Raw genomic sequence first — 27,451 nt, forward strand, 5'->3', positions numbered from 1 at the left:
CAGGGGCCCAGCCACAAGATTCCACCCCTACAGCTCTCGGCGTTTCACACCAAGAGAACCAGGCACACGAGGAAGGTTCACCTCTGAGACAAGGTCTTTTTTAGGGGCAGGCCCCAGCAGACCGACAGCGAGGATGAGGGAGCAACCACTAGCTCTGCTCCCCAAACCTCGCGGACGAAAGCAAACACCACGACGCCAGTAACAACAGAGGTAAGTCAAACCAGTTCCTTAGGGAACATACCAATCAAACCTCACTTACAGGTGGGTGGTAGGTTGAAATACTTCTTAAAAGAATGGTGTTGGGTTACAGAGGATCCATTCATACTACACAGTATAGAAGGATTCAAAATTGAATTCAATTTCAATTTATCACCACCACCAACACATTCGAATACACGCACATATGTATTTTCCCAAAAAGAGACAATGGATATACAAAAAGACATAGAAACACTATCTGACAATAATGTAATTGAGAGGTCATATACAGAACCTCACCAATTTATATCCAACATTTTTCCAAAAGAGAAAAAAGATGGAGGGATCCGTATTATTCTGGACCTTGCGGAACTAAATACATATGTGCAATACAAACACTTCAAAATGGACAATTTTGGAACAGCAACTCAGTTGGTTTCCAAAAATGGCTATATGGCATGCATCGACCTAAAAGATGCATATTATTCGGTGTCAATTCACAAAGAGTATAGGAGATATTTGAAGTTTACCTGGATGGGTCAATGATGGAAATACAAGGCTCTACCAAATGGATGACATCAGCCCCTAGGCTGTTTACCAAATTACTAAAACCAATTCTGGGGCTATTAAGATCTCAAAATCACATAGTCATGGCATATTTGGATGACATTTTCATCTTTGGAGTCACCAAAGAATTGGCAGAAGCAACAGTCAAGGCAACCAAAACCCTGTTAGAGAAACTTGGGTTCCAAATCCATCCAGTAAAATCAAAGTTAACTCCTACCAAGGTAATTGATTATCTAGGATTTACTATAAACACAGTAACCATGTTGGTGACTCTGCCAAAAGACAAACAAAAAGACTTGAGGAAAGCCTGCTATGATCTGATGGGGAAATACAAACCAACTATCAGACAAACAGCTGGTGCTATAGAGAAATTGGTAGCTGCATTTCCTGCAGTACGCTACGGACCTTTGCACTACCAGCATTTACAGGAACGAGCATTGAAACAACATGCAGGTCAGTTTGGCAAATTAATGCGGTTACCACCAGAAGCCATCATTGAACTACAATGGTGGATGGGTAACATAAGACTCAGCTCAAGGGAAATCTTTATCGAGAGCCCATCAGTGTTTCTCCAAACCGACGCAAGCGGGTTAGGATGGGGAGCCACAAACACAGACAAGAGCTGTGGAGGCAGATGGAACGAGCAAGAGTCAACTATACTCCAACATTATGGAATCAATTACCTAGAATTGTTGGGGGCACAATATGGACTCAAGTCTCTCTGTTACAACATGCAACAAGTGCATGTTCAAATTCAGATTGATAACACTACGGCGGTAGCATATATCAATCACATGGGTGGTATAAAATCTGTATCATGCGACAGATTATCTAACCTCATCTGGCACTGGTGCATTGAGAGGGATATTTGGGTCACGGCAGTATATCTACCAGGGAGATATAACACGGTGGCAGATGCAAGGTAACGAATGTTTAATGATAACATAGAATGGATGTTGGATCGTACGGTATTCAAAGAAATAACAATACGATTTGGCACTCCAGATGTGGACCTCTTTGCATCTAGATTGAACCATCAATTACCCAGATATGTGTCCTGGGAACCAGACCCAGGAGCAGAGTCAGTGGATGCCTTTTCCCTAAACTGGGGAGGAATGTATATCTATGCATTCCCACCATTCCGCCTCATAAACCGATGCTTGGCAAAAATCAAGCAAGACTTGAAGTAAGAATTGAAGAAAAATCAAGCAAGATTGCTCCCGATGTTGGGGAAGTCCAGGACAAGGGGTCACAGCTTAAGGATAAGGGGGAAATCCTTTAAAACCGAGATGAGAAGAACTTTTTTCACACAGAGAGTGGTGAATCTCTGGAACTCCCTGCCACAGAGGGTAGTCGAGGCCAGTTCATTGGCTATATTTAAGAGGGAGTTAGATGTGGCCCTTGTGGCTAAGGGGATCAGAGGGTATGGAGAGAAGGCAGGTACGGGATACTGAGTTGGATGATCAGCCATGATCATATTGAATGGCGGTGCAGGCTCGAAGGGCCGAATGGCCTACTCCTGCACCTAATTTCTATGTTTCTATGTTTCTAAGACAAAGCCACAGGCATTATAGTAGTACCAGATTGGCCTACACAAGCCTGGTTCCCAAAAATATTGGGGATCAGAGTCCAGCCATTAATGGTTGTACCTAAGAGGAGAGATCTCCTAGTAAACCCAGTTTCAGGGAGCAGCCATCCACTCTCAGACCGGATTGATTTGTTGGTTTGCAGATTCTAAGAAGGCCATTTCAAGACATTGGATTATCCGAACGGACTGTGGATGTCATCACAAAAGCATGGAGGGAGAGTACCAAAATACAGTACGCCACTCATATTAAGAAGTGGGAAACTTTTTGCCATGCAAACGAAATAACCTACAACACAGTTCGGATATCGGATGTTTTGGAGTTCCTATCAAGCCTGTACTATGACTATAAATTAAGTTATAGTGCAATCAACAGTGCCAGATGTGCACTGTCCTCTTATTTGACACAGGAGGCAGGGCACGGGCCGATAGGAATGCACCCCTTCGTAATAAAACTCATGAAGGGAATTTATAATTTGATACCTCCAAGGCCTAGATACACGGACACATGGGATGTGAGCGTGGTACTGACCTTACTTCGTCAGTGGGGACAACCAACGGCCTTATCCTTGCCAAAACTTACTTTGAAAGTAGTTATGCTGATGGCGCTAATAACAGCCCAAAGAGTCCAGACACTACAAAAACTACGACTGGACTACATGACCAGCAACATGAATGATATAACATTCATTGATCAAACAGAGCAGGCCAGGAATGCCAGTAATGAAGATCCAATGAGAGCCTCTATGTATGTTATGTCTTGTGCTGTATGTTCTATGTTGGACCCCCGCGAAAACGAGATGACTGTCCATCTCAAGGGGTTCTCCATGAATAAACTTGTTTGTTGTTTCAACATGTACAATGGTGGGGAGTGTGGTGTGTGTGAGGGACTGGGCTACATCTACAATGGTGGGGAGTGTGGTGTGTGTGAGGGACTGGGCTACATCTACAATGGTGGGGAGTGTGGTCTGTGTGAGGGACTGGGCTACATCTACAATGGTGGGGAGTGTGGTCTGTGTGAGGGACTGGGCAACATCTACAACTCTGCAATTTCTTGCATCCCAATTAGAGAGTGCATCTGCGGACATTAGTAACATCATTAGAGACATCCCTAGTCTACTGAGGAAGTAGAGGCATTGGCGTGCAATACTATAGACTTTAGGGATACATCACGGAAACAGGCCCATCAGCCCGCCAAGTCCGAGCGGACCATTGATCACCCCGTACACTAGCACTATCCCACACACTAGGGACAATTTACAATTTTACCAAAGCCAATTAACCTACAAACCCGCATGTGTTTGGAGTGTGGGAGGAAACCGAAGATCTTGGAGAAAACCCACGCAGGTCACGGGGAGAACGTCCCTCACAGCGACCCCCCCACGCCGGGCCCTAATTGTTCTTCACGGCGGTCCCCACACGCTGGGCTCCCATTGCCTTCCCCTCCTTCCTAAAGGAACATCCTTTAATTCTGAGGCTGTGCCCTCTAGTCCTAGACTCTCCCACTAGTGGAAACATCCTCTCCACATCCACTCTATCCGGGCTTTTCGCTGTTCGGTGAGTTATGTTGAAGACCAACTGAATGAGCAGGAGAATCGAGGCCGGGTGGAAACCAAAGGTCTTTTATTTCACAGCAACCGTACGGAATACTCGTTGAAGCAACGGCCGCTTATTGAAGCCAAGCTCACGGTTCCAGGCAGAAACAGGAAAAACAAACCACTCTTTTGTAGAAACCACGAGCTGCAGAAACTGGTGAATACACACAAGGACACAGAGTGCTGGAGTAACTCAGCGGGTCAGGCAGCATCTGTGGAGAACATGGATAGGTGACGTTTCACAGAGTGCTGGATTATCTCAGTCCAATAGGTGGAGCAAAGGGTATGATACAGATTGCAGAATATAGTTCTCTACATTGTAGCGCATCAGTTCCAGAGACAAAGTCCGATGTCCGCAATGGGGTGGAGGTGAATCGGACAGTACCCTAGCTTATGGAAGGGCCGTTCACAAGCCTGATAACAGGGGAAGAAGCTGTTCCTGAGTCTGGTGGTGCGCGCTTTCTAGCTTCTGTACCTTCTGCCGGACGGGAGCGGGGAGAAGAAGGAATGACTGGGGTGGGACAGGGACACATCTTTGATGATGTCGGCTGCTTTCCCGAGGCAGCGTGAAGTGTTGAGTCAACATCTGTTTAGGTTTCGGGTTATTATGAGTCCAGTGTCTGCAATGGGGTGGAGGTGAACCGGACCGTACCCTCGTTCACCCATAGTGGACATTGGACTTTGGGTGGTGGGTGTCTGGAATGAGCTGCTGGAAAAGGTAGATGAGGGGGGACTATCACAATGTTTAATAGATATTTAGACAGGTACATGGATAGGACAGGTTTGGAGGGATCTGGGCCAAACACGGGCCTTGTATATTGGGCATGTAGGTCGGTGTGGACAAGTTGGGCCGAAGGGCCTGTTTCCATGCTGTATCACTCTGGGTGCCACATTCAGATTGGACACATCCCAATATGGTGATTCTGTGGAGTTCAGTAGAAGTCACTGGAGACTTGCCAGAAATTCTAGTAGGAAGGAACTGCAGATATTAATGGGTGTTTTTAAGGCAGAGATAGATAGATTCTTGATTAGTGCGGGTGTCAGGGGTTATGGGGAGAAGGCAGGAGAATGGGGTAAGGAGGGAGAGATAGATCAGCCATGATTGAATGGCAGAGTAGACTTGATGGGGTGAATGGTCTAATTTCTGCTCCAACGACTTATGATGCCTCGCCAATCCATGTGCTCCAGAGATGCTGAGTTGCTCCAGCAATTTGTGTCTTTTGTTGGGAAGGAGTGGGATGGGGTTGGGGGAAGGGGGTGGTGGGGGAGGGGTGGGGGGGGAGCTGTCTAAATGGTGGTAGATGTCTGCCCAGCGACTGAGGATGAGCGTGATTTATTGAATTGGGATTCTTTGCTTCTCTTTATGAGGCCTTTATGAGCCAGGAGTTTGACCAGGTTGCTCCTGAACTTCACCCCGATGAAGACGTAGAGGATTGGGTTGATGCAGCTGTGAAGAAAGGCCAAGCACTGGGTGGCCAGCACGGCCCTGTCCAAGTGGTCACGTTGGATGCAGGAGACTTTGATGTGTTTGACTCTCACCAGCATGTCCACAACCATGGTTAGATGGTAGGACAGGCGGACCAGTCAAATTCATTGCCGTAGAACATTTCATTGTAGAGGACGGGCGAGGACAGGAGCAGGGCCACGAGCCAGACGATGGCACACACCAGTTTGACCATTCACGGCCTCTTGTGGCCGTGTGACTGGACAGAGCGGACAATGGCCAGGTAGCGGTCCACGCTGATGCAGGCCAGCAGGAGGATGCCACTGTAAAAGTTCACCTCCTGCAACATACTGATCATCTTACACATGGCGTCACCAAACATCCAGCCAGACACGGCGTCCACTGCCCAGAAGGGCAGGGTGAGGGCAAAGAGCAGGTCGGCCGTGGCCAGATGGAGCAGGTAGACGTCCGTGGATGAGATGGAGCGGCGGTTGTGAAGGATGACCACCAACACCAGTACATTCCCCGTCACGGCCAAGAGACACACCAGGCTGTAGACCACCGCCGTGATGGTCTTCATGGTCACAAACTCTCTTCTTACACATGAAATTGTGTCTGGATCGATAATGAAGTCTTCAGTTCCGTTTGTGGACCACGGGAAAGACATTTTCTGGAACGAAAAATAGATTCGCAAATGAGATATTTAAGAAAGTTTAACAAAGTTTAAGAATGTTTAATAAACCCACTGACTCCCATGGCTATCTGGACCACACATCTTCCCACCCTGCTTCCTGTAAGAACTCTATCCCCTACTCCCAATTCCTCTGTCTACGCCGCATCTGCACCCAGGTGAGGTGTTCTACACCAGGGCATCGGAGATGTCCTCATTCTTTAGGGAAGGGGGGTTCCCTTCTTCTACTATAGATGAGGCTCTCACCAGGGTCACTTCTATACCATGTGACTCTGCTCTCACTCCCCTTCCACCCTACCAGGCGTCATATACAACAGATAATCCTCCGACATTTTCGCCACCTCCAATGGGATCCCACCACTGGCCACTCTTCCAATCTCCTCCGTTGTCCGCTTTCCGCAAAGACCGCACCCTCCGTAACTCCCTGGTCAATTTGTCCCTTCCCACCCAAACCATCCCCTCCCCAGGCACTTGCCCTTGCAACCGCAGGAAATGCTACACTTGTCGCTTTACCTCCCCCCTTGACTCCATCCAAGGACCCAAGCAGTCTTTCCAGGTGCGGCAGAGGTTCACCTGCACCTCCTCCAACCTCATCTATTGCATCCGCTGCTCTAGGTGTCAGCTGCTCTACATCGGTGAGGCCAATCGTAGGCTTGGCGATCGCTTCGCCCAACACCTCCGCTCGGTTCGCAATAACCAACCTGATCTCCCGGTGGCTCAGCACTTCAACTCCCCCTCCCATTCCCAATTTGACTTTTCTGTCCTGGGCCTCCTCCATGGCCAGAGGTAGTCCCACCGCAAATTGGAGGAGCAGCACCTCATATTTCGCTTGGGCAGTTTACACCCCAGCGGTATGAACATTGACTTCTCCAATTTCAGGTAGTCCCTGCTTTCTCCCTCCTTCCCCTCCCCTTCCCAGCTCTCCCATAACCCACTGTCTCCGCCTCTTCCTTTATTCTTCCTGTCCCCCCCTCCCCCACATCAGTCTCAAAAAGGGTCTCGACCCGAAACGTCGCCTATTTCCTTCGCTCCATAGATGCTGCCTCACCCGCTGAGTTTCTCCAGCATTTTTGTCATGAGATGTTGAGATTATTTAAGAGATACAGATTGACACAGAGGGTGATGGGTGTATGGAACAAGCTGCCAGAGGAGGTAGTTGAGGCAGGGGCTATCCCAATATTTAAGAAACAGTTAGACAGGTACATGGATGATAGACACAAAAAGCTGGAGTAACTCAGCTGGACAGGCAGCATCTCTGGAGAGAAGGCATTGGTGACATTTCAGTCGAGACCCTTCTTCAGACTGATCACAAAGGTCCCGACACGAAATGACGCCCAATCCTTCGCTCCACAGATGCTGCCTGTCCCGCTGAGTTACTCCAGCTTTTTGTGTCTATCTTTGGTTTAAACCAGCATCTGCAGTTCCTTCCTACACGTGGATAATATGACAGGTTTGGAGGGTGTTGGACAGGTGGGACTGGTGTAGATGGGACATGTTGGCCGGTGTGGGCAAGGTGGGCCAAAGGTAGGGTTGCCAACTGTCCCGTATTAGCCGGGACACCCCGTATATTGGGGCTAAATTGGTTTGTCCTGTACGGGACCACCCTTGCCCCGTATTTGACTGCTACTACTCGGGTCGAGGGGACTGTCGGGTCGGACCCCACCTCACCCGTCCCGACGTAGTGCAGCCCATGGAGTGCAGCAGCAGCAGTACCTCGCCCATGTCCCTGTCGGTCGGTCGGCAGCCCGGCCAGCTGTCCGACCTTCGGACTTTCGCTTACCGGCGACACCACCACCACCCCTCCTTCTCATGGCCGATCATCGGTTCATGAGTTAGATGGGGTGCCGGACTTTGACCCCAGGTCAAAACTCCTCAACTGGCCCGCCGCTGGGCTTTGTGTGCAGTCCAGCACCCGGGCCAACTCATCATTCACCCAGCCAAGGCCGATTCGGTCAACGAATTGGCGTCGAGAATTTGTCCCTTATTTTGACCTTTTGTCCCTCATTTGGGAGTTGGTGACCCAAGCCGAAGGGCCTGCTTCACGATGTATCACTCTGTGACTCTATGATACAGCATTGGAGACATGCCAAACATTCTTCGTCTACTAAGGAAGTAGAGGCATTGGTGTGTATACTTTAGACTTTAGAGATGCAGCACGGGTACAGGCCCTTCGGCCCACCGAGTCCGCACCGACCAGCGATCCCTGCATATTAACACTACCTTGCACACACTAGGGACAGTTTACATTTACACCAAGCCAATTAATGTACAAACCTGCACGTCTTTGGAGTGTGGGAGGAAACCGAAGATCTTGGAGAAAACCCACGCAGGTCACGGGGAGAAGGTACAAACTCCGTACAGACAGCACCCGTGTGAAAGATCTAACCGGGATCTCTGGCGCTATAAAGCAGTAGCACTACCCGCTGAGCCACTGTGCCGTCCACGAGCCGGGCAGTGGACGCTGTGTCTGGCTGGGTGTTTGGTGATGCCATGTGTAGGAAGGAACTGCAGATGCTGGTTTACACCAAAGATAGACACAACATGCTGGAGTAATGGACAGGACTGGTTTGGAGAGATATGGGCCAAACGCAGGCGGGTGAGACTGGTGTAGATGGGACGTGTTGGCTGGTGTGGGCAAGTTGGGCCGAAGGACCTGTTTCCACGCTGTATCACTCTGTGACTCCATGACTCCCCCACCCTAGTTCTCCCACTAGCTCTGCTGTCCTCCTGATTAAATATTACTGATTGTAAGCCTCGTTGTCAATTTCCCCATCTACATCTCCTTGACCACGGTCCCCTTTGATCTGTATTTTCACACCTTTCCCTTCCATATCTCTATCCCTCTCCCGACTCTCAGTCTGAAGAAGGGTCTCAACCTGAAACATCACCCATTCCTTCACTCCAGAGATATAACCATATAACAATTACAGCACGGAAACAGGCCATCTCGGCCCTACAAGTCTGTGCCGAACAATTATTTTCCCTTAGTCCCACCTGCCTGCACTCATACCATAACCCTCCATTCCCTTCTCATCCATATACCTATCCAATTTATTTTTAAATGATACCAACGAACCTGCCTCCACCACTTCCACTGGAAGCTCATTCCACACCGCTACCACTCTCTGAATAAAGAAGTTCCCCCTCATGTTACCCCTAAACTTCTGTCCCTTAATTCTGAAGACATGTCCTCTTGTTTGAATCTTCCCTATTCTCAAAGGGAAAAGCTTGTCCACATCAACTCTGTCTATCCCTCTCATCATTTTAAAGACCTCTATCAAGTCCCCCCTTAACCTTCTGCGCTCCAGAGAATAAAGACCTAACTTATTCAACCTTTCTCTGTAACTTAGTTGTTGAAACCCAGGCAACATTCTAGTAAATCTCCTCTGTACTCTCTCTATTTTGTTGACATCCTTCCTATAATTGGGCGACCAAAATTGTACACCATACTCCAGATTTGGTCTCACCAATGCCTTGTACAATTTTAACATTACATCCCAGCTTCTATACTCAATGCTCTGATTTATAAAGGCTAGCATACCAAAAGCTTTCTTTACCACCCTATCTATATGAGATTCCACCTTCAAGGAACTATGCACGGTTATTCCCAGATCCCTCTGTTCAACTGCATTCTTCAATTCCCTACCATTTACCATGTACGTTCTATTTTGATTTGTCCTGCCAAGGTGTAGCACCTCACATTTATCAGCATTAAACTCCATCTGCCATCTTTCAGCCCATTCTTCCAAATGGCCTAAATCACTCCGTAGACTTTGGAAATCCTCTTCATTATCCACAACACCCCCTATCTTGGTATCATCTGCATACTTACTAATCCAATTTACCACACCTTCGTCCAGATCATTGATGTACATGACAAACAACAAAGGACCCAACACAGATCCCTGAGGCACCCCACTAGTCACCTGCCTCCAACCCGACAAACAGCCATCCACCATTACCCTCTGGGGTCTCCCATTCAGCCATTGTTGAATCCATCTTGCTACTCCTGCATTTATACCCAACAGTTGAACCTTCTTAACCAACCTTCTTAACCAGACAGATGTTGCCTGTCCCGCTGAGTTACACCACCATTTTGTGTCTATCTTCAGCAAATGAATTATGAGGTATTTGGGACTTTAAACCATTATTTCATTAGGCTTTAAACTTTACATTTTAGAGGTACAGCACGGAAACAGGCCGTTCAGCCCGTCCCGACCAGCGATCACCCCATAAACTAGCAATATCCTGCACACTAGGGACAATTTTACAACTGTCCAGAGTCATGATCAGTCTGAAGAAGGATCTTGACCCGAAATGTCACCTATTCCTTCGCTCCATAGATGCTGCCTCACCCGCTGAGTTTCTCCAGCATTTTTGTCTACCTTCAATTTTTCCAATTCTTGCAGTTCTTTCTTAAACAGAGCCATTAATTTCATGTTCATAAGTTCTAGGAGCAGAATTAGGCCATTCGGCCCATCAAGTCTACTCCGCCATCCAATCATGGCTGATCTATCTCTCCCTCCTAACCCCATTCTCCTGCCTTCTCCCCATAACCCTTGATACCCGTATTAATCAAGAATCTATCAAACTCCAACTTGGCCTCCACAGATGTTGCCGATTAGGAAAAGGGGAGATGCAACGAGACCTGGGTGTCATGGTACACCCGTCATTGAAAGTAGGCATGCAGGTGCAGCAGGCAGTGAAGAAAGCGAATGGTATGTTAGCATTCATAGCTAAAGGATTTGAGTATAGAGCAGGGAGGTTCTACTGCAGTTGTACAGGGTCTTGGTGAGACCACACCTGGAGTATTGCGTACAGTTTTGGTCTCTTAATCTGAGGAAGGACATTCTTGCCATAGAGGGAGTACAGAGAAGGTTCACCAGACTGATTCTGGGATGTCAGGACTTTCATATGAAGAAAGACTGGATAGACTCGGCTTGTACTCGCTAGAATTTAGAAGATTGAGGGGGATCTTATAGAAACTTACAAAATTCTTAAGGGGTTGGACAGGCTAGATGCAGGAAGATTGTTCCCGATATTGGGGAAGTCCAGAACAAGGGGTTCAAGTATAAAGGATAGTTTTAGGATAAAGGGGAAATCTTTTAGGACTGAGAAGAGAAAAAACATTTTTCACACAGAGAGTGGTGAATCTCTGGAATTCTCTGCCACAGAATCTAGTTGAGGCCAGTTCATTGGCTATATTTAAGAAGGAGCTAGATGTGGCCCTTGTGGCTAAAGGGATCAGGGGGTATGTAGAAAAGGTAGGTACAGGATACGGAATTGGATGATCACCCAAGATCATATTGAATGGCGGTGCAGGCTCGAAGGGGCGAATGGCCTACTCCTGCACCTATTTTCTATGTTCTATGACCCACTGAGTTACTCCAGCACTCTGTGAAACGTCACCTATCCATGTTCTCCACAGATGCTGCCTGACCCACTGAGTTACTCCAGCACACTGTGTGTACTTTTTCTACAAGCACCTTAATTCCTTGTATCAACATCTGTGGGTGGAATGGACAGACGACATTTAGGGTCGGGACCCTTCTTCAGATGTTAGTTAGTTAGTTTAGTTTATTGTAACGTGTACTGAGGTACTGTGAAAAACGTTTTTGTTGCGTGCTATCCAGTCAGTGGAAAGACTACACATGATTACAATTAAGAGAATAATGTTTAGTCCAGTAAAGTCCAATTAAAGATAGCCTGAGGGTCACCAATGAGGTAGATGGGAGGTCAGGACCGCTCTCTAGTTGGTGAGAGGACGGTTAAGTCGCCTGATAACAGCCGGGAAGACACTGTCCCTGAATCTGGAGGTGTGCGTTCATTTTCACACTTCTGTACCCCTTGCCCGATGGGAGAGGGGAGAAGAGGGAGTGACCGGGGGTGAGACTGGTCCTTGATGATGCTGCTGGCCTTGCAGAGGCAGCGTGAGGTGTAGATGGAGGCGATGGAAGGGAGGTTGGTTTGTGTGATGGTCTGGGCTGTGTCCACAAATCTCTGCGATTTCTCGCTGTCTTGGACGGAGCTGTTCCCAAACCGTGCTGTGATGCATCCCGACGCGAGAAAGTTGAACGTAAACGCGAGTGAATAAAATACTTTACCTGCCAGTTGAAAGGATGCGATCGTCTCTACAAGACGCCAAGCCTCAGGAAGACAAAACCAACAGCGTTCAACGAGACTAATTCACTGCGTTTTGGAGAGAAGGGAGAGGTGGGGGGTAAGTTTTCCAGTGAGTGAAAGCAGAAGTGGTTCAGTAAATCTTGCTGCCTTGATCAATTGTGTAATGAGGAAGGATTAGTTAGCGATCTTGTTGTGCAGAGCCCCTTGGGCAACAGTGACCATAATATGGTGGAACTCTGCATTAGGATGGAGAGTGACACGGTTAATTCAGAGACGAGGGTCCTGAACTTAAAGAAAGGAGACTTTGAAGGCATGAGACGGGAATTGGCTCGGACAGACTGGCAAATGATACTTAAAGGGTTGACGGTGGAGATGCAATGACAAAGATTTAAAGACCGCATGGATGAACTCCAGAAATTGTTCATCCCTGTCTGGCGAAAAAATAAAACGGGGAAGGCGGCTCAACCGTGGCTGACGAGTGAAGTCAAGGATAGTGTTAAATCCAAGGAAGATGCATATAAATTGGCCAGAGGAAGCAGCAAACCAGAGGATTGGGAGAAATGTAGAACTCAACAGAGGAGGACAAAGGGGTTAATTAGGAGGGGGAAAAAGAGCATAAAAGAAAGCTTGCAGGGAATATAAAAACTGACTGAAAAAGCTTCTTTAGATATGTAAAATGGAAAAGATTAGTGAAGACAAGTGTAGGTCTCTTATAGTCAGCGACAGGTGAATTTATAATGGGAAACAAGGAAATGGCAGAACAGTTAATGTGGCTGAACGAGTACTTTGGTTCAGTCTTCACTAAGGAAGACACAAACAATCTCCCAGACATACTCGGGGACAGAGGATCTAGTGGGAGGGAGGAACTGAAGGGAATCCACATTAGTCAGGAAATGGTGTTAGGTAAACTGTTAGGACTGAAGGCAGATAAATCCCCAGGGCCTGATGGCCTGCATCCCAGAGTACTCCAGGAGGTGGCCTTAGACTTTGTGAATGCATTGGTGATCATTTTCCAATGTTCTCTCGACTCCAGATCAGTTCCTGTGGACTGGACGGTAGCCAATGTAACCAAACTTTTTAACAAAGGAGGGAGAGAGAAAACAGGGAATTATAGACCAGTTAGCCTTACATCGGTAGTGGGGAAGATGCTGGAGTCGAATATTAAAGATGTTATAGCAACGCATTTGGAGTGACAAGATCGGTTAAAGTCTACATGGATTTATGAAGGGGAAATCATGCTTGACTAATCTTCTGGAGTTTTTGAGGATGTAACAAGTAGAATGGATAAGCGAGAGCCAGTGGATGTGGTGTATCTGGACTTTCAAAAAGCCTTTGACAAGATCCCACACAAGAGATTAGTGTGCAAAATTAGAGCACATGGTATTGGGGGTAGGGTATTGACATGGATAGAGAACTGGTTGGCAGACAGGAAGCAAAGAGTAGGAATTAACGGGTCCTTTTCAGAATGGCAGGCAGTGACTAGTGGGGTGCCGCAAGGCTCGGTGCTGGGACCCAGTTTTTTACAATATATATTAACGATTTAGATATGGGAAATTAAATGTGACATCTCCAAGTTTACGGATGACACAAAGCTGGGTGGCAGTGTGAGCTGCGAGGAGGATGCTATGAGGCTGTAGGGTGACTTGGACAGGCTGGGTGAGTGGGCAGAAGCATGGCAGATGCAGTATAATGTGGATAAATGTGAGGTTATCCACTATGGTGGCAAGAACAGGAAGGCAGATTATTATCTGAATGGTGTCAGATTAAGAAAAGGGGAGGTGCAAAGAGACCTGGGTGCATCAGTCAATGAAAGTAAGCATGCAGGTACAGCAGGCAGTGAAGAAAGCTAATGGCATGTTGATCTTCATTGCGAGAGGATTTGCGTTTAGGAGCAAGGAGGTCCTTCTGCAGTTGTACAGGGCCCTGGTGAGACTGCACCTGGAGTATTGTGCGCAATTTTGGTCTCCTAATTAGAGGAAGGACATTATTGCTAATGAGGGAGTGCAGCATTGGTTTACCAAGTTAATGCCCGGGATGGCGGGACCTACATATGATGAAAGAATGGGTCGACTGGGCTTGTATTCACTGGAATTTTGGATGAGAGGGGATCTTATGGAAACATATAACATTTTTAAAGGTTTAGATGCAGGGAAAATGTTGGGGGAGTCCAGAACCAGGGGTCACAGTTTAAGAATAAGGGGCCGGCCATTTAGGACTGAGATGAGGAAAAATGTCTTCACCCAGAGAGTTGTGAATCTGTGGAATTCTCTGCCACAGAACGCAGTGAAGGCCAATTCTCTGGATGAGTTAGATTTAGCTCTTAGGGCTAACGGAATCAAGGGATTTGGGGAGAAGGCAGGAACAGGGTACTGATTGTGGATGATCAGCCAGGATCATATTGAATGGCGGTGCTGGCTCGAAGGGCTGAATGGCCTACTCCTGCACATATGTTTCTACATTTCTATGTTTCTACACATCTGTGGTGCTGAAGTGGAAATGAATGAGAGTTTTAATATTACCAATGATCTGTGGTACACCAACCACATTGTTGCAACAGACAAGAATTCATACCAATGCCTCTACTTCCCCAGGTGATTAACATTGGCCTGTCTCCAGTGACTCTTACAAACGTCCACAGATGTAACACACAAAGCATGCTGTTGTGTTGTATCACAGCTTGGTTTTGGAACAGCTATGCCCAAGAGCGCAAGAAATTGCAGAGAGTTGTAGATGTGACCCACTCCGTCACACAGACCTCACTCCCCACCATTGTGGATGTTGCTCAGTCCGTCACACAGACCACACTCCCCACCATTGTAGATGTAGCTCAGTCCGTCACACAGACCACACTCCCCACCATTGTAGATGTAGCCCAGTCCATCACACACACCACACTCCCCACCATTGTAGATGTAGCCCAGTCCATCACACACACCACACTCCCCACCATTGTAGATGTAGCCCAGTCCATCACACACACCACACTCCCCACCATTGTAGATGTAGCCCAGTCCATCACACAGACCACACTCCCCACCATTGTAGATGTAGCCCAGTCCATCACACAGACCACACTCCCCACCATTGTAGATGTAGCCCAGTCCATCACACAGACCACACTCCCGACCATTGTAGATGTAGCCCAAACCATCACACACACCACACTCCCCACCATTGTAGATGTAGCCCAGTCCATCACACACACCACACTCCCCACCATCGACTCCATCTACACTTCACGCTGCCTCTGTAAAGCAGCCGGCATCATCAAAGACGTGTCCCTGTCCCATCCCGGTCATTCCTTCTTCTCCCCGCTCCCGTCCGGCAGAAGGTACAGAAACTTGAAAGCGCGCACCACCAGACTCAGGAACAGCTGCTTCCCCTCTGTTATCAGGCTTCTGAACGGTCCTTCCATAAGCTAGGGTACTGTCCGATTCACCTCTACCCCATTGCGGACATTGGACTTTGTCTGTGGAACTTGATGCGCTACAATGCTGAGAACTATATTCTGCACTCTGTATCTTCCCCTTTGCTCCACCTATTGGACTGAGTTTGAACTGGATTGTATTTATGCCCAGTATTATCTGGTGTGTTTGGATAGCTGCAGAACAAAGCTGTTCACTGTACCTGTTCCTGTTCACTGTCCACTGTAAATCTAAACCTTAAATCGTGGCGTCATGCAGCATGGAACAGCTGAAGGAAATAACTTCTTTATTTACTACAATGTTTGTTATTGTCCCGTGTACCGAGGTACAGTGAAAATCATTTTTGTTGCGTGCTAACCAGTCAGCGGAAAGACAATACATGATTACAATCGAGCCGTCCACAGTGTACAGATACAGGATAAAGGGAATAACGTTTAGTGCAGGTAAAGTCCAGTAAAGTCCGATCAAGGATAGTCCGAGGGTCTGCAATGAGGTAGATGGGAGGTCAGGACCGCTCTCTAGTTGGTGAGAGGACGGTTCAGTTGCCTGATAACAGCCGGGAAGAAACGGTCACTGAATCCGGAGGTGTGCGGTCGTTTTCACACTTCTGTACCTCTTGCCCGATGGGAGAGGGGGAGAAGACTTTTGGATATGGATCACTCAGACCTTTCACTATTCTGTAAGTTTCAATGAGGTCCCCCCCACATTCTTCTAAACTCCAGCGAGTACAGGCCCAGTGCCGACAAACGCTCATCGTATGTTAACCCATTCATTCCTGGGATCGTTCTTGTAAACCTCCTCTGGACCCTCTCCAGAGCCGGTACATCCTTCCTCAGAAAGACAATAGACAATAGGTGCAGGAGTAGGCCGTTCGGCCCTTCGAGCCAGCACCACCATTCAATGTGATCATGGCTGATCGATATGGGGCCCAAAACTGCTCACAATACTCCAAATGCAGCCCGACCAGCGCCTTGTGGAGCCTCTGCACTATAATCCCTGTTTTTGTATTCCAGTCCTCTCAACATAAACGCGAGCGTTGTGTTTGCCTTGTGGGAATCCTGTGTGGGAACATGGACAGTGAGGTGTAGCCAGAACCAAAGTAAATAGACTGAAGACTAATGTAAATGGCTCGCAACAAGTGGACTTACACAATGCTACATTCCAGCTCGTTCCCGCCCACTGCAGCCCAAAGATCTTATAGGATCTTTGGTCTGTACAGAGTTTGTACGTTCTCCCCGTGACCTGCGTGGGTTTTCTCCGGGATCTTCTGTTTCTGAGGCTCGATAATGAATGAATGAATGAATGGTGCTTTGCTCGCCAAAGGTTAAAACAAACGGAACACAGCAGACAATCAAAAATAAAACATTATAATTTCTTCTTAGGCCCCCTGCGGTCATGGCTGACCATGGGTGTCTTCAGGGTTGGAGGACGCCTGTACGTGACTTTGGTAAACGTGGGGAGACTGGTGCACAGGCAGCCACCCCACGGTCTTTGACAGATTTGGGTCAGGATCCAGTGACATGGAGTCCAAGACAACCGGAGACCCTTTTCTGCTGCAGCCTTCATCCGCCTTCCCAGCCATTGTGACGCTCCACTAAGGTCAGCCATCGTCCTCCGCTTGTTCCACCGTTGAGGTCTTGGTTGGATTGCTCTTTGTCAGAGACCTCCCCCTCGATCTTACCGCCATGGGTGGCCCTACCAGGAGCATAGCTCCAGACGGCATCGCTCTCAGGATCTCAGGTCCACACAAGCTTCTCCACCACGACAAGGTGACAATCCACGGAGATGATTGTCTATTGTCTATTGATTGCCACAAGGCAAACGCAATGATGGGATTTATATTGAGGGGACTAGAATATAAAAACAGGGATTATAATTGAAACATCTGAAAATAAAATACCAAAGTACAAAGAGGCTAAACACTCTTGGCTGGTGAGTAGAGCTGTTTTTATGGCCATAGCGCGCTGGTCAGGACACATTTGGAATATTGTGAGCAAATTTGGGCCCCGTATCTGAAGACGGATTTGCCGGCTCTGGAGAGGGTCCAGAGGAGGTTTACAAGAATGATACCAGGATCGAGTGGGTTAACGTACGATGAGCGTTTGTCGGCACTGGGCCTGTACTCGCTGGAGTTTAGAAGAATGAGGGGGGACCTCATTGAAACGTACAGAACAGCGAAAGGCCTGGATAGAGTGGATGTGGAGAGGACGTTTCCACTAGTGGGAGAGTCTAGGACCAGAGGGCACAGCCTCAGAATGAAAGGGCGCTCTTCTAGGAAGGAGGTGAGGAGGTACTTCTTTAGGCAGAGGGTGGTGAATCTATGGGATTCTTTGCCACAGACGGCTGTGGAGGCCACAAGTCAGTGGATATTTTTAGGGCAGAGATAGACAAATTCTTGATCAGTGCGGGTGTCAAGGGTTATGGGGAGTAGGCAGGAAAATGGGATTAGGAGGGAGAGATAGATCAGCCGTGATTGAATGGTGGAGTAGACTCGATGGGCCGAATGGCCTAATTCTGCTCCTATAACTTGTGGACTTGTTTCATCCCTCACTCCTATGGCTTATGAACTTATGAAACTGACTGATTTATATAGAACACAAGTTAAAGTTTAAGTATCATCTGTTGGGAAGTCAAGGTACAAGTCAAGTCAAGTGTATTTGTCACATACATACACATACAAGTTGTGCAGTGAAATGAAAGTGGCAATGCCTGCGGGATTGTGCAAAACAAGAACAGAACCAGTATTTACATTTTAGAAAATTAAAATGACACAACACAACAGTAAATGAGTCCCTGGTGAGATCAGAGTTTACAGTCCTGACGGCCTGTAGGAAGAAACTCCATCTCATCCTCTCTGTTTTCGCAGCGTGATAGCGGAGGCGTTTGCCTGACCGTAGCAGCTGGAACAGTCCGTTGCTGGGGGGGTAGGGGTCCCCCATAATGTTGCTGGCTCTGGATCCTGGTGTATAGGTCCTGCAGGGGGGTGAGTGTGGTTCCCATAGTGCGTTCGACTGAACGCACTACACTCACCAGTCACATGTGATGGAGTCTCTTAGAGTCACACAGCTAGGAAACAGGCCCTTCGACCCAATTTGCTCATGCTATTGTACACTCTGGAGTTTAGAAGGATGAGGGGGTTCTCATTGAAACATATAAGATTGTTAAGGGCTTGGACACGCTGGCCGCAGTAAACATGTTCCCGATGTTGGGGGAGTCCAGAACCAGGGGCCACAGTTTAAGAATAAGGGGTAGGCCATTTAGAACGGAGACGAGGAAACACTTTTTCTCACAGAGAGTGGTGAGTCTGTGGGATTCTCTGCCTCAGAGGGCGGTGGAGGCCGGTTCTCTGGATGCTTTCAAGAGAGAGCTAGATAGGGCTCTTAAAGATAGCGGAGTCAAGGGATATGGGGAGAAGGCAGGAACGGGGTACTGATTGTGGATGATCAGCCATGATCACATTGAATGGCGGTGCTGTCTCGGAGGGCCGAATGGGCAACTCCTGCACCTGTTGTCTATTGTCATTTTGTGTCCACCTTCGATTTAAACCAGCATCTGTAGTTCTTTCTTACACTCTCAATCACACCGCTGAGTTGGAAGCAGTGAAACATGAGGTGTTGTTCCTCCATTTTGCGTTGGGCTTCACTCTGGCAGTAGGCCCGACTGTAGCAGGGCCTCCAGCGGGCCACTCCATCAACACCCCGACCACTAGCGTGTGAGAAATGCAGTGTTTACTGACACTGGGTCTCGTGAGGAGGCAGCAATTGGATTCATGGGCCAACTAATGGGGTTGGGTGGGAGTGGGAGGGAGAATTCTTCACGTCTTACCCAAGAGATCGGAAGCCAATTACTGCCTGATGGCTCTGAGATTCCAGGCTGCACTGAAACCTGCCACTAATTACACCCACGTCCAATTTCTTCAGGAGACAGACACAAAATGCTGGAGTATCTCAGCGGTCAGGCAGGATTTGAGTATAGGAGCAGGGAGGTTCTACTGCAGTTGTACAGGGTCTTGGTGAGACCACACCTGGAGTATTGCGTACAGCTTTGGTCTCCTAATCTGAGGAAAGACATTCTTGCCATAGAGGGAGTACAGAGAAGGTTCACCAGACTGATTCCTGGGATGTCAGGACTTTCATATGAAGAAAGACTGGATAGACTCGGCTTGTACTCGCTAGAAATTGGAAGATTGAGGGGGAATCTTATAGAAACTTACAAAATTCTTTAGGGCTCTTAAAAATAGCGGAGTCAGGGGATATGGAGAGAAGGCAGGAACGGGGTTCTGATTGGGGATGATCAGCCATGATCACATTGAATGGCGGTGCTGGCTCGATTGGCCAAATGGCCTACTCCTGCACCTATTGTCCATTGTCTGTTGTCTATTTGGTCCATATCCCACTCAACCCACATACCTGCCAAAATGTTTCTTAAACTTTGCGATAATACCCGCCTCAACTACCTCTTCCGTATTCGACACACTAACACTATCCTACACACACTAGGGGACAATTTACAATCTTTACCGATGTCAATTAACCTACAAACCTGAACGTCTTTGGAGTGTGGGAGGAAACCGGAGCACCCGGAGAAAACCCACGCAGGTCACGGGGAGAACGTGCAAACTCCATACAGACGGAACCCGTAGTCAGGATTGAACCCGGGTCTCTGGCGCTGTGAGACAGCAGCTCCACCCGCTGCAGCACCGTGCCGCCCCAAGGCATACAGGTTTGTAGACTTCTGTAAATAGTAACCTGTCCCTAGTGTGTTGAAAGTGTACGTGTACGGGGTGATTGCTGGTCAGCGTGGACTCGGCGAGCTGAAGGACTTGTTTCCACGCTGTATTTCAAGTCTAAAGCACGGTAACAGGCCCTTCTGCCCAACATATCGAATAGTGAAAGGCCTGGGTAGAGTGGATGTGGAGATGATGTTTCCACTAGTGGGAGAGTCTAGGACCAGAGGTCACAGCCTCAGAATTAAAGTTTATAGTTTATACAATCTACTGTTAAGATCTATTCACCAGAATATAGCACATGTCAATCTTTTATCTGTATAATTTTATTTGCCTATGTACTAGATCAATATATCCTCATTTGTATATATTGTCTTAATCAGCATTTTACAAATTTTTCTCACATAGAGTGGTGAGTGTGGAATTCTCTGACTCAGAGGGCGGTGGAGGCCGGTTCTCTGGATGCTTTCAAGAGAGAGCTAGATAGGGCTCTTAAAAATAGTGGAGTCAGGGGATATGGGGAGAAGGCAGGAACGGGGTACTGATTGGGGATGATCAGCCATGATCACATTGAATTGTGGTGCTGGCTCGATGGGCCGAATGGCCTCCTCCTGCACCTATTACCTCAATGACTATCGACCGGTGGCACTAACGCCGGTGGTGATGAAGTGCTTTGAGAGGCTGATCATGGAGCAAATCAACTCCTACCTCGACAAAAACCTGGACCCACTGCAGTTCGCTTACCGCCACAACAGATCGACGGTGGATGCGATCTCGCTGGCCCTCCACTCCGCACTGGACCACTTGGACAACAAAAACTCATATGTCAGGCTGTTATTCATCGATTACAGCTCGGCATTCAACACAATCATCCCCTCCAAACTGGTTACCAAACTCGCAGAACTGGGTCTCTGCGCATCCCTCTGCAACTGGATCCTCGACTTCATCATCCACAGACGACAGTCTGTTCGTATTGGTGGAAATGTGTCAGCCTCGATAACAATCAACACGGGAGCACCTCAAGGCTGCGTGCTCAGCCCCCTGCTGTACTCACTCTATACCCATGACTGCGTAGCCAACCACAGTGCAAACTCCATCATCAAGTTCGCTGACGACACCACTGTTGTGGGACTGATGGGGATGAGTCAGAATATAGAAGAGAGATCGAGCAACTGTCCATATGGTGCCAGCGCAATAACCTGGCCCTCAACACCAGCAAAACCAAGGAACTGATTGTGGACTTTGGAAGAAGTAGGAGGGGGACCCACAGCCCCATTTATATCAATGGGTCGATGGTTGAAAGGGTCAAGAGCTTCAAATTCCTGGGCGTGCACATCTCTGAAGATCTTTCCTGGTCCGAGAACACTAACGCAATTATCAAAAAAGCTCATCAGCGCCTCTACTTCCTGAGAAGTTTGCGGAGAGTCGGTTTGTCAAGGAAGACTCTCTCTAACTTCTACAGGTGCACAGTAGAGAGCATGCTGACCGGTTGCATCGTGGCTTGGTTCGGCAATTTGAGCGCCCTGGAGAGGAAAAGACTACAAAAAGTAGTAAACACTGCCCAGTCCATCATCGGCTCTGACCTTCCTTCCATCGAGGGGATTTATCGCAGTCGCTGCCTCATAAAGGCTGGCAGTATCATCAAGGACCTACACCATCCTGGCCACACACTCATCTCCCTGCTACCTTCAGGTAGAAGGTACAGGAGCCTGAAGACTGCAGCGACCAGGTTCAGGAATAGCTACTTCCCCACAGCCATTAGGCTATTAAACCTGGCTCGGACAAAACTCTGATTATTAATAACCACTTTCTGTTATTTGCACTTTACCAGTTTATGTATTCATGTGGGTATAGATTTATATCATGGTATATGGACACATTTATCTGTTTTGTCGTAAATGCCTACTATTTTCTGTGTGCTTAAGCAAAGCAAGAATTTCATTGTCCTATACAGGGACACATGACAATAAACTCACTTGAACTTGAACCTATTGTCTATTGAATTTCTTTAGCAAGAGCGTGGTGACTTTTTGGAATTAATTGCCACCTGTATTAGCTGTGGAGGCCTAGTCATTGGGCATTGGTAAGGGGCAGAATGACAGATTCCTGGTTAGTCAGTGTGTACCGTCAGCAGTTCTACCCGCTGCGCCACCCAGCCGCTCCTTAAGCGCAGGGGAGTTACAGACGAGCTGATGGAATCCAGAGTCAGTCTGACACTGAGGAAACAGTGTGTTTACACATCCTGGAACCACATCCTATTATAAATCCTGCTGCAAACAGGGCCTATCCCTGGGAAAGTTAAACAGTGGGTTGGGAAAACCCATCGAGAATCCCGGAGTCACACAGCACAGACACAGGCCCTTCGGCCCATCCCGTCCATGCAGACCGATGTAGAAACACGGAAATAGGTGCAGGAGTAGGCCATTCGGCCCTTCAAGCCAGCACCGCCATTCAATGTGATCATGGCTGATCATCCGCAATCAGTACCCCGTTCCTGCCTTCTCCCCATATCCCCTGACTCCACTATCTTTAAGAGCCCTATCTAGCTCTCACTTGAAAGTATCCAGAGAACCGGCCTCCTCCACCCTCTGAGGCAGAGAATACCAGACTCACAACTGTCTGTGAGAAAAAGTGTTTCCTCGTCTCCATTCTAAATGGCTTACCCCTTATTCTTAAACTGTAGCCTCTGGTTCTGGACTCCTCGTAAAAAAGGCGGGAGAGAGAAAACAGGGAATTATAGACCAGTTAGCCTGACATCGGTGGTGGGGAAGTTGCTGGAGTCAATTATAAAAGATGAGATCGCCGAACATTTGGATAGCAGTAACAGGATCGGTCCGAGTCAGCATGGATTTACGAAGGGGAAATCATGCTTGACTAACCTTGTGGAATTTTTTGTGGATGTAACAAGCAAAATGGACAAGGGAGAACCAGTGGATGTAGTGTACCTGGACTTTCAGAAAGCATTTGATGAGGTCCCACATAGGAGATTAGTGGGTAAACTTAGGGCACATGGTATTGGGGGTAGAGTGCTGACATGGATAGAAAATTGGTTGGCAGACCGGAAACAAAGAGTAGGGATTAACGGGTCCCTTTCAGAATGGCAGGCAGTGACTAGTGGGGTACCGCAAGGCTCGGTGCTGGGACCGCAGCTATTTACAATATACATCAATGATTTAGATAAAGGGATTCAAAGTAACATTAGCAAATTTGCAGATGACACAATGCTGGGTGGCAGTGTGAACTGTGAGGAGGATGCTATGAGAATGCAGGGTGACTTGGACAGGTTGGGGGAGTGGGCAGATGCATGGCAGATGCAGTTTAATGTGGATAAATGTGAGGTTATCCACTTTGGTAGCAAAAACTGGAAGGCAGATTATTATCTGAATGGCATCAAGTTGGGAAAAGGGGAAGTACAACGGGATCTGGGGTCCTTGTTCATCAGTCAATGAAAGTAAGCATGCAGGTACAGCAGGCAGTGAAGAAAGCAAATGGCATGTTGGCCTTCATAACGAGAGGAGCTGAGGAACAAAGAAGTCCTTCTGCAGTTGTACAGGGCCCTAGTGATAGCACACCTGGAGTATTGTGTGTAGTTTTGGTCTCCTAATTTGAGGCAGCACATTCTTGCTATTGAGGGAGGGCAGCGTAGGTTTACAAGGTTAATTCCCGGGATGGCGGGACTGTCATATGCTGAGAGAATGGAGCGGCTGGACTTGTATACTCTGGAGTTTAGAAGGATGAGAGGGTATCTTATTGAAACACAGGATTATTAAGGGTTTGAGCACGCTAGAGGTAGGGAACGTGTTCCCGATGTTGGGGGAGTCCAGAACCAGGAGTCACAGTTTACGAATAAGAGGTCGGCCATTTTAGGACTGAGATGAGGAGAAACTTTTTCACCCAGAGAGTTGTGAATCTGTGAAATTCTCTGCCTCAGAAGGCAGTGGAGGCCGATTCACTGGATGTTTTCTAGAGAGAGTTAGATTTAGCCCTTTGGGCTAACGGAATCAAGGGATATGGGGAGAAGGCAGGAACGGGGTACTGGTTGTGGATGATCAGCCATGATCACATTGAATGGCGGTGCTGGCTTGGAGGGCCGAATGGCCTACTCCTGCACCTATTGTCTCTGTATCTCTCAGTTGCTCTGGGCTGACCATGTATCTCTGCTGCCCTCAGGTGGTGGCCTGGATTCATTGCAGCCACAGGAAATGGCAGACGCCGGAATCCTGAGTTTAACACAAAGTGCTGGAAGAACTCAGCGTGTCAGGCAGCATCTGAGGAAGGAATGGACAGGCAACGTTTCGGTTCGGGACTTTTCTTCAGACTGATGGAGTGGGGAGGGGGGGGGGGAGAAAGCTGGAAAAGAGAGGTTGGGGACAGGATAAAGCCTGGCAAGTGATGGGTGGATATACAAGGAACTGCAGATGGTGGTTTACAAAAATGTAAAGTACTGGAGTAACTCAAGTGGGCCAGGCAGCACTTCTAGAGAAGGTGGATAATTGTCCACAGAAGGGTCTCGACCTGAAACGTCACCTATCCATATTCTCCACAGATGCTGCCTGACCCGCTGAGTTGCTCCAGCACTCTATGAAACGTCACCTATCCATGTTCTCCACAGATGCTGCCTGACCCGCTGAGTTACTCCAGCACTCTGTGAAACGTCACCTATCCATGTTCTCCACAGATGCTGCCTGACCCGCTGAGTTACTCCAGCACTCTGTGAAACAAAAGCTCATCATATGTTAACCCACTCATCCCTGGGATCGTTCTAGTAACATAGAAAATAAGTGCAAGAGTAGGCCATTCGGCCCTTCGAGCCTGCACCGCCATTCAATATGATCATGGCTGATCATCCAACTCAGTATCCTGTACCTGCCTTCTCTCCATACCCCCTGATCCCTTTAGCCACAAGGGCCACATCCCTCTTAAATATAGCCAATGAACTGGCCTCAACTACCTTCTGTGGCAGAGAATTCTACAGATTCAACATTCTCTGTGTGAAAAATGTTTTTCTCATCTCGGTCCTAAAAGATTTCCCCCTTATCCTTAAACAGTGACCCCTTGTTCTGGACTTCCCCAACATCGGGAACAATCTTCCTGCATCTAGCCTGTCCAACCCCTTAGGAATTTTGTAAGTTTCTATAAGATCCCCCCTCAATCTCCTAAATTCTAGGGAGTACAAGCCGAGTCTTTCTTCATATGAAAGTCCTGACATCACAGGAATCAGTCTGGTGAACTTTCTCTGTACACCCTCTACGGCAAGAATGTCTTTCCTCAGATTAGGAGACAAAAACTCTACGCAATACTGTATTGTATTGTATTGTATTCAAATTTATTGTCATTGTCTCAATTAGAGACAACTAAATGAATTTCCCTTTACAGTCAGTATCATAAAAATAAATAAATAATAAATAAATAATAAAACATATTAAAAATAAAATAGAATTAAAAAAAAAAAAAAACCCTGTACAACTGCAGTAGAACCTCCCTGCTCCTATACTCAAATCCTCAAAAGTAAAGGTCACCTATTCCTTTTCTCCAGAGTTGGTGCCTGCTGATGGTTTTTGTGTCTATCGACACACACTCTATCCTCCCCCTCTCCATGGTACAAATGTGTTGATCGGGTTATTTGTTGAGGAAATGCCGTTTGAAAGATGTTTCCTGGATATAATTAGGCAACTGTCCAACTCTGTCGAAAGACCCACGGTGTTTCAATAATATTTTTGTTTGGTGCCATCACGCAGCAGCTATTAGATGTGTCCTGGCTGATCAGATGTCAAAGGGGAATTCAGCGTATCAGAAATAGACCATTCGGCCCATCAATAGACAATAGACAATAGGTGCAGGAGGAGGCCATTTGGTCCTTTAATTCTGAGGCTGTGACCTCTAGTCCTAGTCTCTCGAACTAGTGGTTAGCTAAGTTAGATCACAGACTAGAACATACAGTCCAGCACAGGAACAGGCCCTTCGGCCCACAATGTCCATGCCGTACATGATGCCAAGACCAACTCCCCTCTGCCTGCACGTGATCCGTATCCCTCCATCCCTGCATATCCATGTGCCGATCCAAAAGCCTCTTAAACACCACTATCGTATCTGCCTCCACCCCCACCCCTGGCAGCACGTTCCAGGCACCCACCACCCTCTGTGTAAATAAACCTGCCCCACACATCTCCTTTAAACTTCGCCTCTTTCATGATTTTAATTTTACTTTTAGACTCCTTCAAGAGAGAGAGCACGGAGACAGGCCCTTCGGCCCACCGAGTCCATGCCGACCATCAATCGCCCGTTCACACTAGTTCTATGTTATCCCACTCCCTGCACACGAGAGGCAATTTACAGAGGCCATTTAAACCTACAAACCGGCATATCTTTAGAGTGTGGGAGGAAACCGGAGCACCCGGAGAAAACCCACGCAGGTCACGGGGAGAACATGCAAACTCCGTACAGACAGCGCCCGTAGTCGGGATGGAACCTGGGTCTCTGGCGCTGTGAAGGAGCAGCTCTACCCGCTGCACCACCGTGCCGGACTGCTCATCTTAAAGCTGTGCCCTCTAGTCTTGGACATCTCCACCCTGGGGAAAAGGTTGTGACTGTCTACCCTATCTACGCCTCTCATCATTTTATAAACGTCTATCAGGTCTCCCCTCAACCTCTGACGTTGCAGAGAAAATGGGATTAGGAGGGAGAGATAGATCAGCCGTGATTGAATGGTGGAGTAGACTCGATGGGCCGAATGACCTAATTCTGCTCCTATAACTTGTGGACTTGTTTCATCCCTCACTCCTATGGCTTATGAACTTATGAAACTGACTGATTTATATAGAACACAAGTTAAAGTTTAAGTATTATCCGTTGGGAAGTCAAGGTACAAGTCAAGTGTATTTGTCACATACATACACATACAAGTTGTGCAGTGAAATGAAAGTGGCAATGCCTGCGGGATTGTGTAAAACAAGAACAGAACCAGTATTTACATTTTAGAAAATTAAAATGACACAACACAACAGTAAATGAGTCCCTGGTGAGATCAGAGTTTACAGACCTGACGGCGTCTGGGAAGAAACTCCGTCTCATCCTCTCTGTTTTCGCAGCGTGATAGC

At 47.6% G+C, this 27,451-nt stretch overlaps 1 protein-coding gene across 1 annotated transcript; it reads right to left on the reverse strand.

Annotated features, from left to right (window-relative positions):
- Positions 1–5,232: 5,232 nt before the first annotated feature.
- Positions 5,233–5,995, reverse strand: LOC116974913 (C-X-C chemokine receptor type 2-like). The gene is given in 2 exon segments (XM_033023521.1): positions 5,233–5,510; positions 5,543–5,995. Coding segments are annotated over 2 exon segments (705 nt in total). The 5' UTR covers positions 5,970–5,995.
- Between the last annotated feature and the right edge of the window lie 21,456 nt (positions 5,996–27,451).

This window comes from Amblyraja radiata, chromosome 7 (assembly GCF_010909765.2).
Source record: "Amblyraja radiata isolate CabotCenter1 chromosome 7, sAmbRad1.1.pri, whole genome shotgun sequence".
Classification (NCBI taxonomy): Eukaryota; Metazoa; Chordata; class Chondrichthyes; order Rajiformes; family Rajidae; genus Amblyraja; species Amblyraja radiata.